The sequence below is a fragment of the Scomber japonicus genome, chromosome 16 (assembly GCF_027409825.1).
Source record: "Scomber japonicus isolate fScoJap1 chromosome 16, fScoJap1.pri, whole genome shotgun sequence".
NCBI classification, from domain to species: domain Eukaryota; kingdom Metazoa; phylum Chordata; class Actinopteri; order Scombriformes; family Scombridae; genus Scomber; species Scomber japonicus.
The window spans coordinates 16600827-16614082 of NC_070593.1; the positions used below are offsets into that span (position 1 = coordinate 16600827).

The 13256-nt window shown below is 44.6% G+C and overlaps 2 protein-coding genes across 2 annotated transcripts in view; one reads left to right on the forward strand and one right to left on the reverse strand.

Moving 5' to 3' along the window:
• The first annotated feature begins 49 nt into the window (after window positions 1-49).
• On the forward strand, window positions 50-3578 carry trmt5 (tRNA methyltransferase 5). The gene is made up of 5 exons (XM_053335757.1): window positions 50-81; window positions 230-798; window positions 1943-2067; window positions 2185-2824; window positions 3497-3578. The coding sequence occupies exons 1-5, from the start codon at window positions 74-76 to the stop codon at window positions 3556-3558; spliced, it is 1404 nt and encodes a 467-aa protein (XP_053191732.1). The 5' UTR covers window positions 50-73; the 3' UTR covers window positions 3559-3578.
• An 84-nt stretch (window positions 3579-3662) lies between these two features.
• The window catches only part of mnat1 (MNAT1 component of CDK activating kinase), a 34154-nt gene continuing 24560 nt past the window's right edge, over window positions 3663-13256 (reverse strand). The window contains exon 8 of the mRNA XM_053335608.1: window positions 3663-4090. Coding sequence (XP_053191583.1) covers window positions 3970-4090 — 121 coding nt within the window. The 3' untranslated portion in view covers window positions 3663-3969. The remainder of the gene's footprint in view (window positions 4091-13256) is intronic.

The following is a 13256-nucleotide window of genomic DNA, read 5'->3' on the forward strand; positions in this document are numbered from 1 at the left end:
CCACTCGCTCGACCAATCACGTCGGCTCTAGTCTGCCACTGATGACGCAACCAAGCATGCTTGAGGACGGAGGATGTTGAGGTGAGCTCTGAATGTGGCTTTTCTCGATAATAATAGTGTATTTAACATTTATTTAGCTGTGTGTTGCATCTTTTTGTTGAACCCTAACAGTTTAATTGTGTTTAATTCACTTTTCTGCCACATAATGGCTGCGTTTTTGTTATTTCAGGCTCTTCAGCAGAGTCTTAGCATCTATGCAAACCCAAAGCAACCTGAAACTTGCCCATAACTTGTGCTCAGCTTGTCCTGGATTTGCTGTGAAGACCAGAATGGAGCCCAAACTGTACCAACCCCCTGCTGAGGTCCGTGGTATGACCTCTTTGGACAAAGAGGCTTTCTCGCAGACCATTACAGTCCCAGCTCTACGGGTGCCCACTGGGGTCTTAAACAAAGTAGTCAAAAGCCTGAAAAAGTCGACTATCCAACGTCCAGGTGTCCCCAGAGTCGTCCAGGATCAAGAGGAGAGTAGTGACTTCCGGTTAGTGCTCTTGGATCCTATCAGGGTCTCCACACCAAAGTCCTTCAGTGAAGCTGAAGCTGAGGCTCTGCGTTCTTTCGATGTTGCTGAGGAGCTGCTGGACTATGAGCTGAGCTTGACCTACGATAATCTGAAGAGTGAAGAAGTGCTGCAGGCTGTGCTCCCACAGGGTCAGGATGTAACCTCCTCATTCAGCCGAGTGGGACACATCGCACACATGAACCTAAGGGACCACCAGCTACCATATAGGAACCTCATAGGTGAGAGAGGCTGATGCTGTAACACAAGGATTTTAGGCCAAAGTAACACACAGACAGGTGACAAATTAAAGAAAAAACAACAACATAAATATTGTGTAATGTGGTGTTTTAGGATAGTGTAAAGCACTGTTCAACATATAGGTTCAAAATGTCCCTTGTCCCAGTCAGCTAAAATGAGATTTGCTGACTGTGAAGGTCATAGCAGATGATTAACTTTGCAAACTGTATGTAAGCGTATGCATTCATTGTTTCTCCACTCGTTTATTTACCATTATTTCCTTTAACTTGTCACCTTTCTGTGTTCAAGTTCCTGTTGTGTTTGTCACCGTCTCCTCAGTAGATGACTGTACCCAAAGCGTTAGAAATTATTAATGGAAACATGGCAGAAGATATTTAGAAAATGTTCCTACATATGTTTCATTTTTGTGCTGCACAGTAACTATAGTGATGGACAATGTTTTGTCCTCATGATCAAGGTGAAACAAGCTGTGTGGTTATATTTGAGCATTTATTGTGTTGGCTGTTTTTCACTTCTTTAAATCTGTGGATTACCACAATTGTGGTTCTTACAGTATTTTCATGTGGTCAACTAAGTACTGTCGAAATGAAACCAGAAAATATACATAGATGAGAGTAGATGGAAACAGAGACTTTTAAAACTGTTTCTTTAAAAAAATGCAAAAATAATTATGAATTAACTTTGTGTCAATTGAGTAATCTATCAGTCGTTGCAGCTCTAGATTGATGAATTGTTTGAAGCATTTTTCAAGCAAAAGCTCCAAACATTCTCCAGTTCCATCCAGAACTTTCATATCACTCTGAACAAAACTAGTAATTCCTCAATATCACTTTGGATATTGAGGAATTACAGCTGACAGATCAATATTTTCTGAAGGGTAAAGAAAAAACTATTTATCAGAGAAAAATCAGCATATTGATCAAGAATAACAGTTTGTTGCATAGTATTAATATACAGAGAGCTGTGGCTGTACTACATATTATTATTTAATTATATATTATATGTTTAGCTTTTGATTCTTCTTCTTTAGTCACACATTTCTGATCAAACTCAGATGACCATGATCTATAAACAGCTAAGATTTCAGAGATTAGGAGATAATATTTATTGCTGCTTCCATTGTAGGTCAAGTCATCATGGACAAAAACCCTGGTGTCACCTGTGTGGTCAATAAAACAAACATTATTGACACAACTTACCGTAACTTCAAGATGGAGGTTCTTGCTGGAGAGGAGAACATGGTTGCCAAAGTAAGTTAAATCACAAATGCACACATATACACATTATCAATCTGTTTAGTTGGTTGTATATATATTCAGATTAACTGATGTGACCTCTGATGATCATCTTCTGTTTCTGTGGTGCAGGTGAGAGAAAACGGGGTGACATACGAGTTTGACTTTTCTCGTGTTTACTGGAACCCCCGACTGAGCACAGAGCATCAGCGTGTGGTGCAGCTCGTCAAACGTGGCGACAGTGTGTTTGATGTGTTTGCCGGCGTCGGACCCTTTGCCGTCCCAGCTGCCCGCTCGGGTGCCGATGTGTTTGCCAATGATCTCAACCCGGAGTCGTACAAATGGCTACAGCACAATTGCAAACTCAACAAGGTGGACAGCAAAGTCAAAACCTTCAACCTGGACGGCAGAGCATTCATCCAGGAAACCGTGAAGCAGGAGCTGCCGGCACTGTTAAAGAAAAAAATCAGTGTTCATGTGGTGATGAACCTACCTGCCTTGGCTCTGGAGTTCCTGGATGCATTCAGAGGCCTCCTACACCAGGAGCCTCACTGCGATGACAACCTACCCACAGTGCACTGCTACGGGTTCTCTAAAGAGGACAGCCCTGACAAGGACATGGTGGAGAGGGCTTCCCGCAGCCTTGGGTTCCCCCTGGAGCAGCGGTGCTCTGTGCATTTTGTGCGCAATGTAGCACCCAACAAAGATATGTTGTGTGTGAGCTTCACAATCCCTAAAGAGGTCCTCTTCAGCAGTGAATACCAACAAACAGGTGAGAGATAATGCATAACAGTGAGGAATACAGTAAGAAACCGATAACGACTTCAGTATGAAAGCCATTAAGAAAAATGTAATTTATTGTATTGGCTCGATAAGATGCCAAACAGTATAAAAATACACTATTTAACAATCACTATCTGTGCTGAAATGCAACCTGGCAACAGATTTGATGTGAGAATTTGATTTTACACCTCAGTTAAGGAATATTAACATGTGGATGAGGGGACCCTCTTCAAGCCTGTAATCCAGTCATGTGACTGTTGTGAAAAATTAGCTTTACAGTGCAAACAGAAGTTTTCTTTATTTGCACAACATGGGGCACATTATCAGCTAACTCATTACTTTACCTCAGTTATTCCATACATACATCCATTTTACAGGCTGGTATTGACTCTTTCCTGTCTGTGTTTTTGTTCTTCTGTCTTTCACTTAGTTGTTGTGAATAGGAATAATTTATTTGCAAATATTTTAAGTAATGAAAATTCAACACATTCAAAAAATTGTCAGATTTCATTTGAATGTTTTTGTCTGTTGTATTTTATTACCTGGAGTATGTGTTGATTTCTGTGTGTTTTAATGAAATTCACAAAGCAATGTTCCACTTCAGTGTACATAAGTTTTATTTCTATTAGATTCTAAACAGTTTTCATTTGATCATCCACAGAGTCTTCAGAGGAACCAGCTCCAAAGAGGCAGAAGTGTGAAGAGACAACAGATTCACCATAATAATCAAACAAACCTGGCATAAGAATGTGAGGATACATTTTAGTTGAGGCTTGAAGTTTTTTTTTGGTTTACTGTTGCTTTTATTTCTTTTAATTCAGTAAATGACTCCCCTTTGTTCATACATGTATGTATTAAAACTATTATTCAGTATGCAATGGCTTACATCCTGAGTTGTTTCATTTTCAAATAAATCTGTATAATGATGGACAGACAGTCAGTGTTCACTGTGATTTATTAAATATCAAAATAACACAAAAATATAAAATGCCATGTACAAACTTGACCCAAACAAAATGTGATCACTACAGCAGCTTTTGTCCTCTCCACAATGGCAGTGATGCTGTATTTATAGTCCATTCAGTTCTCATTTCTAAATCGGTAGCTGTTGTACTTGTGGAGCTCTGGATGTGTTCAACCTTTCCAGAGGAACAGCCCACTGAAAGCATCCTGGACGGCTCGATGACACGCCAAAGCTGAGCTGTATCCTCCAGCTGTGTCCTGAGGCATGGCAGCCCGCACATGGTTCAAATACCTGAGAACACACAGAACACACAGAAAGCCACTATCAGTGACATCAAAGAGGTATTTACTAAATAATGCGACTGACCGGCAGCCTGAGAGCTGCTTTCAATAGTAGTTCCTGTGAGTAACTTGAGTGTAAGTTTATTCGTCATTAAATCCACACTTCAACTTGTTTTTTCTGGCTCTCCGGGACCCTTTGCTCCTTTGATGAGATCGGCGAGGACATGCATACTCATACACTAACACTGGAACACCTTGTGCCTAAAAAGCCTCTCCAACATGGCTCTATTAAAGTATTATATGTGTCTTTTTTTTTTTTAAGTGCATACAGATGTATCCTGCCGGAGCCCCTTTTTAGGTTCTTAAGCAAAGCCAAAAGTCACTGTTTATTTTCACACTCGTCCACAGACAGAAAAACAGAGGAGCTGTTAATTTAGTCTCCACATTTTGTCCTCACAGTGATAGATGCCCTAGTAGTTACAAGTCATGTGAGTTCCTCCACTGTTTCAAACACATACACTGTAGTACATTTCTCTTGTAGTATCTGACTACAAAGCTAAAAAAGCAAAGTCCTCCAGCAACTGAGACAACACGTAGCCTTGCATGTCAATACTGCCCCCCTGCCCCCTGTAGAAATCATAGTCATGGCAGAAGGGCCTAAAGCCCTCACACGAGTCTGGCTTTGTGGCCCCTGTTCCTGTGAGCCGGAGGAAACTTCAAAGTGAGACGGGAATCAAGAGCACAGACAGCCCTCTGTGATTTCTGTGCCCATTCAAGCTGCTTTACAGAGTAACCTAACACCTGTGGGGAGGCTCATAGAGACAGAGCTGAGCCATGTGTGTATGTGTGTTTGTGAGTGTGTGTGAAGGAGAGATGGACAGGGAGAAAAAGGTGTTGGTGAAATTACACACTGAATAGATCATACTTTGCTTTGGTGTTTCACGAGTCTACAAGGTGCGTTGGAGGTTTTTCTCGTAATGCAGTAAAACAGTCGCTAAAAATAAAGTTGAAACATACTTGCTAGCATGTTTATGACATACAGTCAAACATTCAAGAATAGCACACAACATGACCTTGTCAAGTCTTACGACAGGCAGTGAAAGTGAGAAGAAGAGCAGTGAGAGATGTCAATCAGGTCCTGCACACAAAGACCACTCATCATCCACTAGAGAAACAACACAAGTTCAAAACAGGAGGCCCAGTGATTAATAATAACTTCATTAAGTCCAAGCTGCTGTAGCCTGTCCTTCAGAGCACTTGAGGGAGATCTTCTCATATGGCTTCCTGCATCAGATGAGTGCTATCTATTGATTATATTGTACTGGGCCTTTTTAATGGTGAAAAAAGTGGGCTATTTACAGCCTGGCTAAGTCTGCTCTTCCTGCTAATCTAATCCCCAAGCTACTCATGTGGTCATTCCTTCCAAGAAAGCTGAGAGCTCTGTGTAACTTTATACCTGCCTGCCCCTAAGGAGAGAGAGAGAGAGAGAGAGCAAGAGAGCAAAAGGAGAACATGAAGGTGGGGGAGAGGGAGGAAGAGGGTGAGGTGGTGGGAAGTAGACAGAGGGAGGGAGGATGTGAGATGAAATCACCTTTGGGTATCATGATCACCAACCCTCTTCTCTTAAACCAACGCTCTCTGACCCTCTGCTCACCCCAAACACTCGGAGGTGGTTCAGTTCTGCTCCATTAACTGAGCGGTTGTACGTGCATTTTCCTGTAAAGGCCAACCACATACGTGTGCGTACACAAGACCGGCTAGATGCTCGTAAAGCGGAAAGATGAATTTGACTCTTTGCAGACTTTAAGACTGCTTGACGATGCCGACCTATCAGGAGTGGACTGACAACAGCCGAGACATGTAAAGACACGAAATGCATTAAATGTGTGCTGCACCCCTGCCTACAAAACCAGGCAGACTCTTCACAGTGCTTTCAATCATAAAATGAAATGCTAATTCAGACCTACACCCTCTGACGCTACTGTTTCAGTGTGTGCTCTAACACTCTGCACCGTCCCTCTCCATCACCCACCCCCACCGTCCCCTCTTTCTCCCTTTCTCTCTGAGGACTGGACTGCCTTTTGTTCGGAGGGCCCTGAAACCCAAGCCGTTTCGGCCGGTAACATCTTTCACTCTCTGGGCCCCACTGGAGCATTAGCTGCAACTCGATATGGGTCTTTTCAAAGCCTCATATTATTGGGTAAATATGGGTCACTTTGGACTGGCCCATTATGTCGCCTGGGGGGGGGGGCGGGGGCGGGAAAGACGAGTGCAGGTGATGAAGACAACTGAATGACAAAGTGTGACAGTGTGCGTGTCAGACTGTAATTGTCACTAGGAATATGACGGGGGGGGGGGGGGGGGGGGGGGGTGTTCCATTGGTAAACACACTAAAAGGGAATAAAATAGTTTTCTTCTTTTTCTTTGCCATAAACAATGGTCATGAGTTACTGTAATATTCCTTTGGAATCAACAGCAACATCAGTGTCAAATTTGTGAAATTTAAAATATTGACTTCTCAAAATCATAATAAATTATGTGATTATACTACTGATACTGCCTGCTACTTTCCTGCTATTTCAAAAAGCCATATGCACTTGGATCAAAGCTGCTTAGAGCCAACAGCATTTTTCCACTTGGGTCTGGACTCTGAATACCTGGGCAATGTCTCCTGCTAATGCTAATAACGGTCAAGATTTCACTGACTGGACCCTTAAAGTATTCTCCACTCCTGCTGCCTGGAAAACACTGCAGAGCCCCATCTCTAATTCAAAGTGAAAAGATAAGTGGTAAAATGTTCCAGCGGGTTCTGCGTGATTTCCATCTGAGAATGTGTGGCTCCTCTTTGTGTTTGGATCAGCGATGCTGTCGTGGAGCGAAGGGTGTCTGGGTTCTTCAGGGAAATAGCTAGTAGGGATAGTTGGGAATCTGGAGGGAAAACAGCAGATATCAGGCAGAGGTGCAGGCTGTGTTGGCCCCTTGTCTAGACTCCTAGTGTAGGCTGGAAATGGATTAAGAAGAGCTGTGGAAGCCCAGGCTTGATGGAAAAGAAAAGAGGCCTGTAATGCTACAACAGTTATTTCAACAGGAAGACACACAAGTCAATTTCACACATGCACTGCAACTCTGAACTTTTCTAGACATTACCCGGAGGAGCTGTACGTGAGAACGTAAATGTCCGAATCAGTTGGACCGGACATTAAACAGACTTTAATGCCTGCCAGCTCCCTGGTACAAAGTCTGTGTAATGTTTGATTGAGCCCATGTGTGAATGGAGCAGGCTGATGGCCGTGGAATTCACAGTGAGCGAGTGGACATGTTGATGATGTTTCTATCATGTGACTGGTCCAAAACCAGAAGAACACAAACACTCTTTCATTGATTTTGTGGATGCATCAAAACACTTGTGGTATTGTTATCAATGCACAAACATCTGCCATCTTCAATGTGCTAAAAACAAAACACTGCGACTTCTGGAGCTTCTGGACCTTTTGCTTCATATTCTGCCTCCTGCATGCTCTACCCAGGCACCACACATCGCCTAAATGAAACGGACAATCTCCTGTTGTGTACTACATGTGTGAAAGAACAGCTCCGGACAATATCAAGACTGATTCTCAGATTATTGTCCAGAGTTCATATATATATAAATTTAATCAACGTACAAACCACAGAGCTGACGCACAAGACAATGGAGCAAACTGAATCAGTCTTAAACAATGCTCACAGTAGATTGTGTGTGGTTTGGCTGTGTTTCACATTTTAAAACTTTACATTCCTGTTTAATATGCAGAAAGTTCAAAGGATCTAAACAGCTCTTTGTAAGGCAATATCTGAATGAATATATGAATCCATACATTCTTAAATTTGGCTGTTCTTGCATTTTCCTTCTAAGTCTCAGCACTGATTTGAGAGCGGGCCTTAGCTTGGCACCTGGTCCACTTTCACATCACCCTCACTGATCCTGGGTCAGCTCTTATTTTTACAGCACAAAAGATCAGAGGTTTTTTGGATTAAGCTTGTCATCAGCATGATTCATGACCCAAACTGACTTTTCAGAACACTGGAAGAAAAAAATGACGTCTAAAAGAAGATTAATCAATAAACTTGACCCTACCTGAGACTGCTCCAAGGACTGAAGCCTCATTAGCTATGTTTACTAAAGCAAAGGAGCTTAGATTGTTGTGGTGAGTGGACACAGAGGACAGCTGATGAGCACAGGGAATGCTATATATGAACAGAGGCTGCCCCGTACTTCTGAAAGGCCAGTCATGAGCCTGTTGGATGACACTGTGAATGTCCGGAAGTCTTCCTTTAGCGCACTGCTCCGGCAGCGGTTGAGGATTCCTGGCCTGGGAATGATGGGGGCTTGAGGAGGGGCTGCAGTGGGGGTGTAGGGGAGGGTGCAGAGCCACACACCTGCCAGATGATTTGTCATTATAGAGGGGTCAGCACTCAGCTGTCACCCCCTAATCACCCAACCTACCCCCTTAAGTCACCCCCCTCTCCGCCTCTTCTCCCCCCAAACTCCACTCCGGTCCTCCAAAAACACCCCCTGCATTCCTCAAGCAGCTCCGGTTTCACTCACAGCACTGCTACCCCATCTGCCCCTCCTTCTTACACTCTACCCTGAGAGAAAATGTACCCCTGTGAGAGACGCAGCACACTGAGTGCATTGTGTGGATGTGCAATGTGTGCTTATGCCCCTGTGTGTGTCTACACAATTCACATGTGTGTGAATACATGTTTGTCTAAGGGCGAAGCTGTTTGTATCAATACCGACGGCGAACTGATGGAGCAGAATTTTAGCAGTGGAGAATGTGTGAATTGGTCCAGGCTGTGGTCCAGAAACAAAACCCCTGCAGACAAGCCAAACACAGAGGACTCTCACAGGTATACTATATCTGTCAACAGCAGTCTTTCATCACTGCAGGTCATAGGTCACACTCTTTTCCATTGAATGCAGCTTCCTCTGGGATGTGCGAGTGTGTGAGACAGATCCTCAGCCATTAGACTACCCACTGTCCACCAGATCATCTCAAGTTGTACTCTGTGAGTGTGTGAGGGGGGCTAGATGTGGTTACATCATATCCTCACGAGCCTGGATGCCTTATCCATTATCATGTGTCTTATCATCACCCCTAACAGGCTGAGTCTGCTCCTCTGCATCCCAAAAGAGAAGAGGAGAGGGAGGAGGGGGATCACTGACACTTAGTTAAAGGGGAAACATGTTTGGAGCGTTAACAGAAGCTTTGGTTGACACTTGACATTAACGCTTATAGAAATACATTTTCATGTCAAGTGACTGGCACCCTATAAGCTGTCCTCAAGAAGGCAGCCTGTTGGTATCAGTGATAATGACTAAGAGGTACACTTGTTTTGTGTCTATGAAAGACCGCCTTGTAGAGGTGCCTTCAGTAAAGGACTATTGTGCAACATGCACCCAAATGCAACTTCACTTCCTGGTCCAAACGTCACCTGTCACTACTCATCCAGAGCGCTCAAGTGCTGCCCTGCACCTCCTCAGTCAAACCTAATGGGGGCAGTAGAGGCTGGCTGACTAACTGAGCCACTGGCTTCACACCTAACCACAGCAGAGGAGCTTGGAGAGGCATCACACACCCTGCTAGCAAACTGATACACAGAGCATCTTTCTTTCGTCTCCTGGGTTGCTACTTGATAACTCTGCCCCCTGGAGAGCTTAGGGGGAAGGAGGAGGGGGGGCAAACTGAACTGGACAGGGTAGATAATGACATGACATCAGTGTCATCGTTAACCAAATGGGGCCGTAAACAATGGAAGGACATATGCTGTTCAGTGAATGGCTGCTAGCACAAGGCACACCCATATACACACACAGAAAAGGAGCCTTAACAGTTAGATGTAACATTCTGGGAATAGAGCACCGATACAAAGGATGGATGAATAGAGTTTTCCCGGGAGGGGACTCTCCTCCACAGGTATCAGTTACAGAAGCACCTCAAGCACTGGGGAGAGGAAAAGAGGATTTCAATTAGGGAGAAAGATGGGAAGAGACCAAAGAGGGGGAGGGTGGGTGGGGGGGGGGTTGGGTGTACACATCACATCATAGTGAAGTACCTCCTACCATTATGTGCGTGGCAAGTCCCCGTAGCCAAGCCTCACATGACGGGAGTTTGTTTTCTTTTTCCAGCTCTTAAGAGGGGAAAATGAGCCAGCTAATCCCCCTGTACATTGCTAGGCCCTTTACCCCTGGGGTGAAGAGCAGGGGAGAGGCACAGACTTCCAGTCTGTCGGTGTTAGTGTTAACACAAACTGAGTGCGTGTGTGTGTATGCATGGTTATGAGCACCATTAGCTCAAAATCAAAGCATGCAACCCTTGAGAGTGAGTGGCCGCTCTGCAAACCTCCACACAGATCAGTGTGTGTTAAAATAGTCTGGAGACATCACCTCACCCTCTGCTGGGTGTTGACCCTGTCGCCTTTAGGCTGTGACATAAATAAACCTGGAGGCAAGAGAGGCTGCTATCCCCGGAGTTCCCTGCTTACTGGTGTCTCCTTCACTGGCAATGGCCTGGTTTAGCCTGGCTTGGGTTCATCTCAGGAGGAGACTGCTGGTCTGTCTGGCACATGGCCCACAGAGGGAAAACAATAACATTAAAAGCGGTGTCCTTTTAGATGACCAGAATACACACAAGACAAATGTATTTCCCGCTCTGTCATTCTGTAATGCCCCCTTCTTTTCAGCTCGCTCTTTGGGTCAGAAATGACTCACCCACAAGTAAAAAGCCTCCAGTCAACTACAGCGCGTGCTTATTTTGACTCATACTTCAAGAGAAGATCAATATTTGCACAGATCTATGGGAGGGAAAACAATAGTGATCTGGCCTCCACCAGCGCTGTCTGTTAATGGTCTGTTTACTGAGACAGACGGGATAATGGCCTGGGTGGGGGCTGGTGGGATTGGACGGTGGCCGCACTCCACTCTGTTTCTGATCTGGTTAGTAACGAGGAAAGTAAGCGCCCACAGTATGAGAAGCTGAGAATCGAAGCTAGGCGGTGGCTATGTGATGAGTGAAGATGGGGCATCCTGTTGACACAGACAGGTTTGCAAGTCAAATAGGTGTACTCAAGCCTCCACACTTTTATAGTGCCTGTAGTCTCTTTTGGCTATGCAAATTTAAAATCTGTGAGCCCTGTGGCTGTAGTCAAGCCTTTAGATCTGAGCTATGGAAGCACTTAAATGGTCAGAGAAGCACTGCACTGAAGTCTATAGTTACTGTCAATGCTGGATCTAGTAACACAAGATACTGGCACGTGTGTAGTGTGGAAGAATGAAGGATATCAAATATCTGAGAAACCAAGTTCAGCTTTAGGTCTTGGTTATGGTGGCAACCCCAAAGTATTTGAGGGAAAGCCCTATTGTTATGCAAGAGTCAAGCAAACCATTTTCCCATAAATAGTACTATTTGCCAACATCACAGCATATTTTAATTGGCTGAGTGAGAGCCTTGAGAGATTATCTAATGGTAGTAAAAGTGGATCAAAGACGACTGCTCTTGAGGGAGTTCATCTGAGATCATGCTAACCAGCACCACAGTCTCCAGCTCATAACTTAAGCATCAAAGCTGCATTTGTGTGAAAGTGTGTCTGAGTGCATGACTGTTTGAGGCCCAGAGACACGCCTCTGCAAGGTGCCATCACTCTGCTCCCGTCAGTCTCAGCACTCTGACGTCCTGATGCTGCACCTCAGGTCCCCCACAGTCAGTGACCTCTGATCCTTCCCCCCATGGCCCTTCCAGGCCCATCAGGCCCATCAGATAGATATGCACCCTGCAGGGATCAGAGAAGCCGGGATACATGGAAAAGCTGTCCATGGCCATTTCTAGACATTCCTCTGGAGCGGCTGTCCTCCGCACATTGAGAGGAAAAGAAGAATATCATGGCTGACTTGCACTTTCATCACAGAGGGAGTGAGGGAAAGCAGGGTAAGGAAAGAATGATTTGTATGCAATTTAAACCTCATATACTCCAATTTAGTGATGGCAGAAATGGATTCAATAGTCCTCTATGGACCATGTTTAGTGGTCCTGCTAACTCCCAGAGCCAAATCCGGGGTCACTGGTAGTGCTTTTGGCCAGCTAGGCCAGAGCTGGGTAGATGGAGCGCTTAGACCTGGAGTCAGGCCAACCCGGCAGGGAGAGGCCAGCTAAGCTGACTGCCAGGAACTGAGGGCTATGATGGCACCACTGACTATTCTGAATATCTCCCTCCCACCAAAGCACTTAACAAGCAGTATAAGCCAACAAACAAACAAACAAATAGACACTCAAACACACCAACCACATAAAGACGCAGACGCCACCAAGGGATGCTTGGAAAGCTCAAGAACACAAGCAGGAGGAGAGCATCACTCAGAGACCCATTAACCCCTGGCTCCCAACCAGAACAGTGAGCAGACATCCTTTAAGTACACGTTAAACATTGCTAGTCTATCTGTGTGCACAAGTGATTTATGTATTACTTTCATCTGTTAAAAAGTATGTACATATGGCCATAATTGAGTCAGATTGAGTCACCTTAAATAAAGACTTGGGGGCAGTTTCCAGGCGATGAAAATGTTTCTTGGTTTAGGAACAAAGTTAACAGCAAACTATTCATCACTGTGTAAACCGTCAGCTAGTGACTAGTTGTCTGTTTTGGTGGGATAAAGTGTGCTGAGGACTACTTCCTCGTGCAGAGAAGTGCATCCCCAGGAGAGGAGCTCCAGACTAAACACTCTGCTCATTCAGCTGCTCCCCTTCACCCCACCGACAAGAGACGGATGCTTGACAAGCGCTCCCAACAGAAAACCTCACTTTTTCCACCAATTATAGAAAGCAATGTGGAGTGGGGGAGGAGGCAAAACTTCAAAATATTATACACACTGGCATTTGGCGAAGTGCATTGAGCAACCTCTGTCAGAGAGAGATGGGCTAATTTCAGGGCAACCTGTGCCAACACAAACAACTGTTCTGGCTAGCTTTCATTGTCAGCACTTGAGGTTTGAGTCAAATTTTTCAACGCTCTGCGGCCAATTTCTCTTCCCCCTTTTTTTCCCCCATATGATTTGTCCTTGTCCAAGATCCCAGTTAGTCTTTCATCGTCTACGCAGTCAGAGCTTAAAAACCTATTCTTGTAGAAAACAAACTGAGACC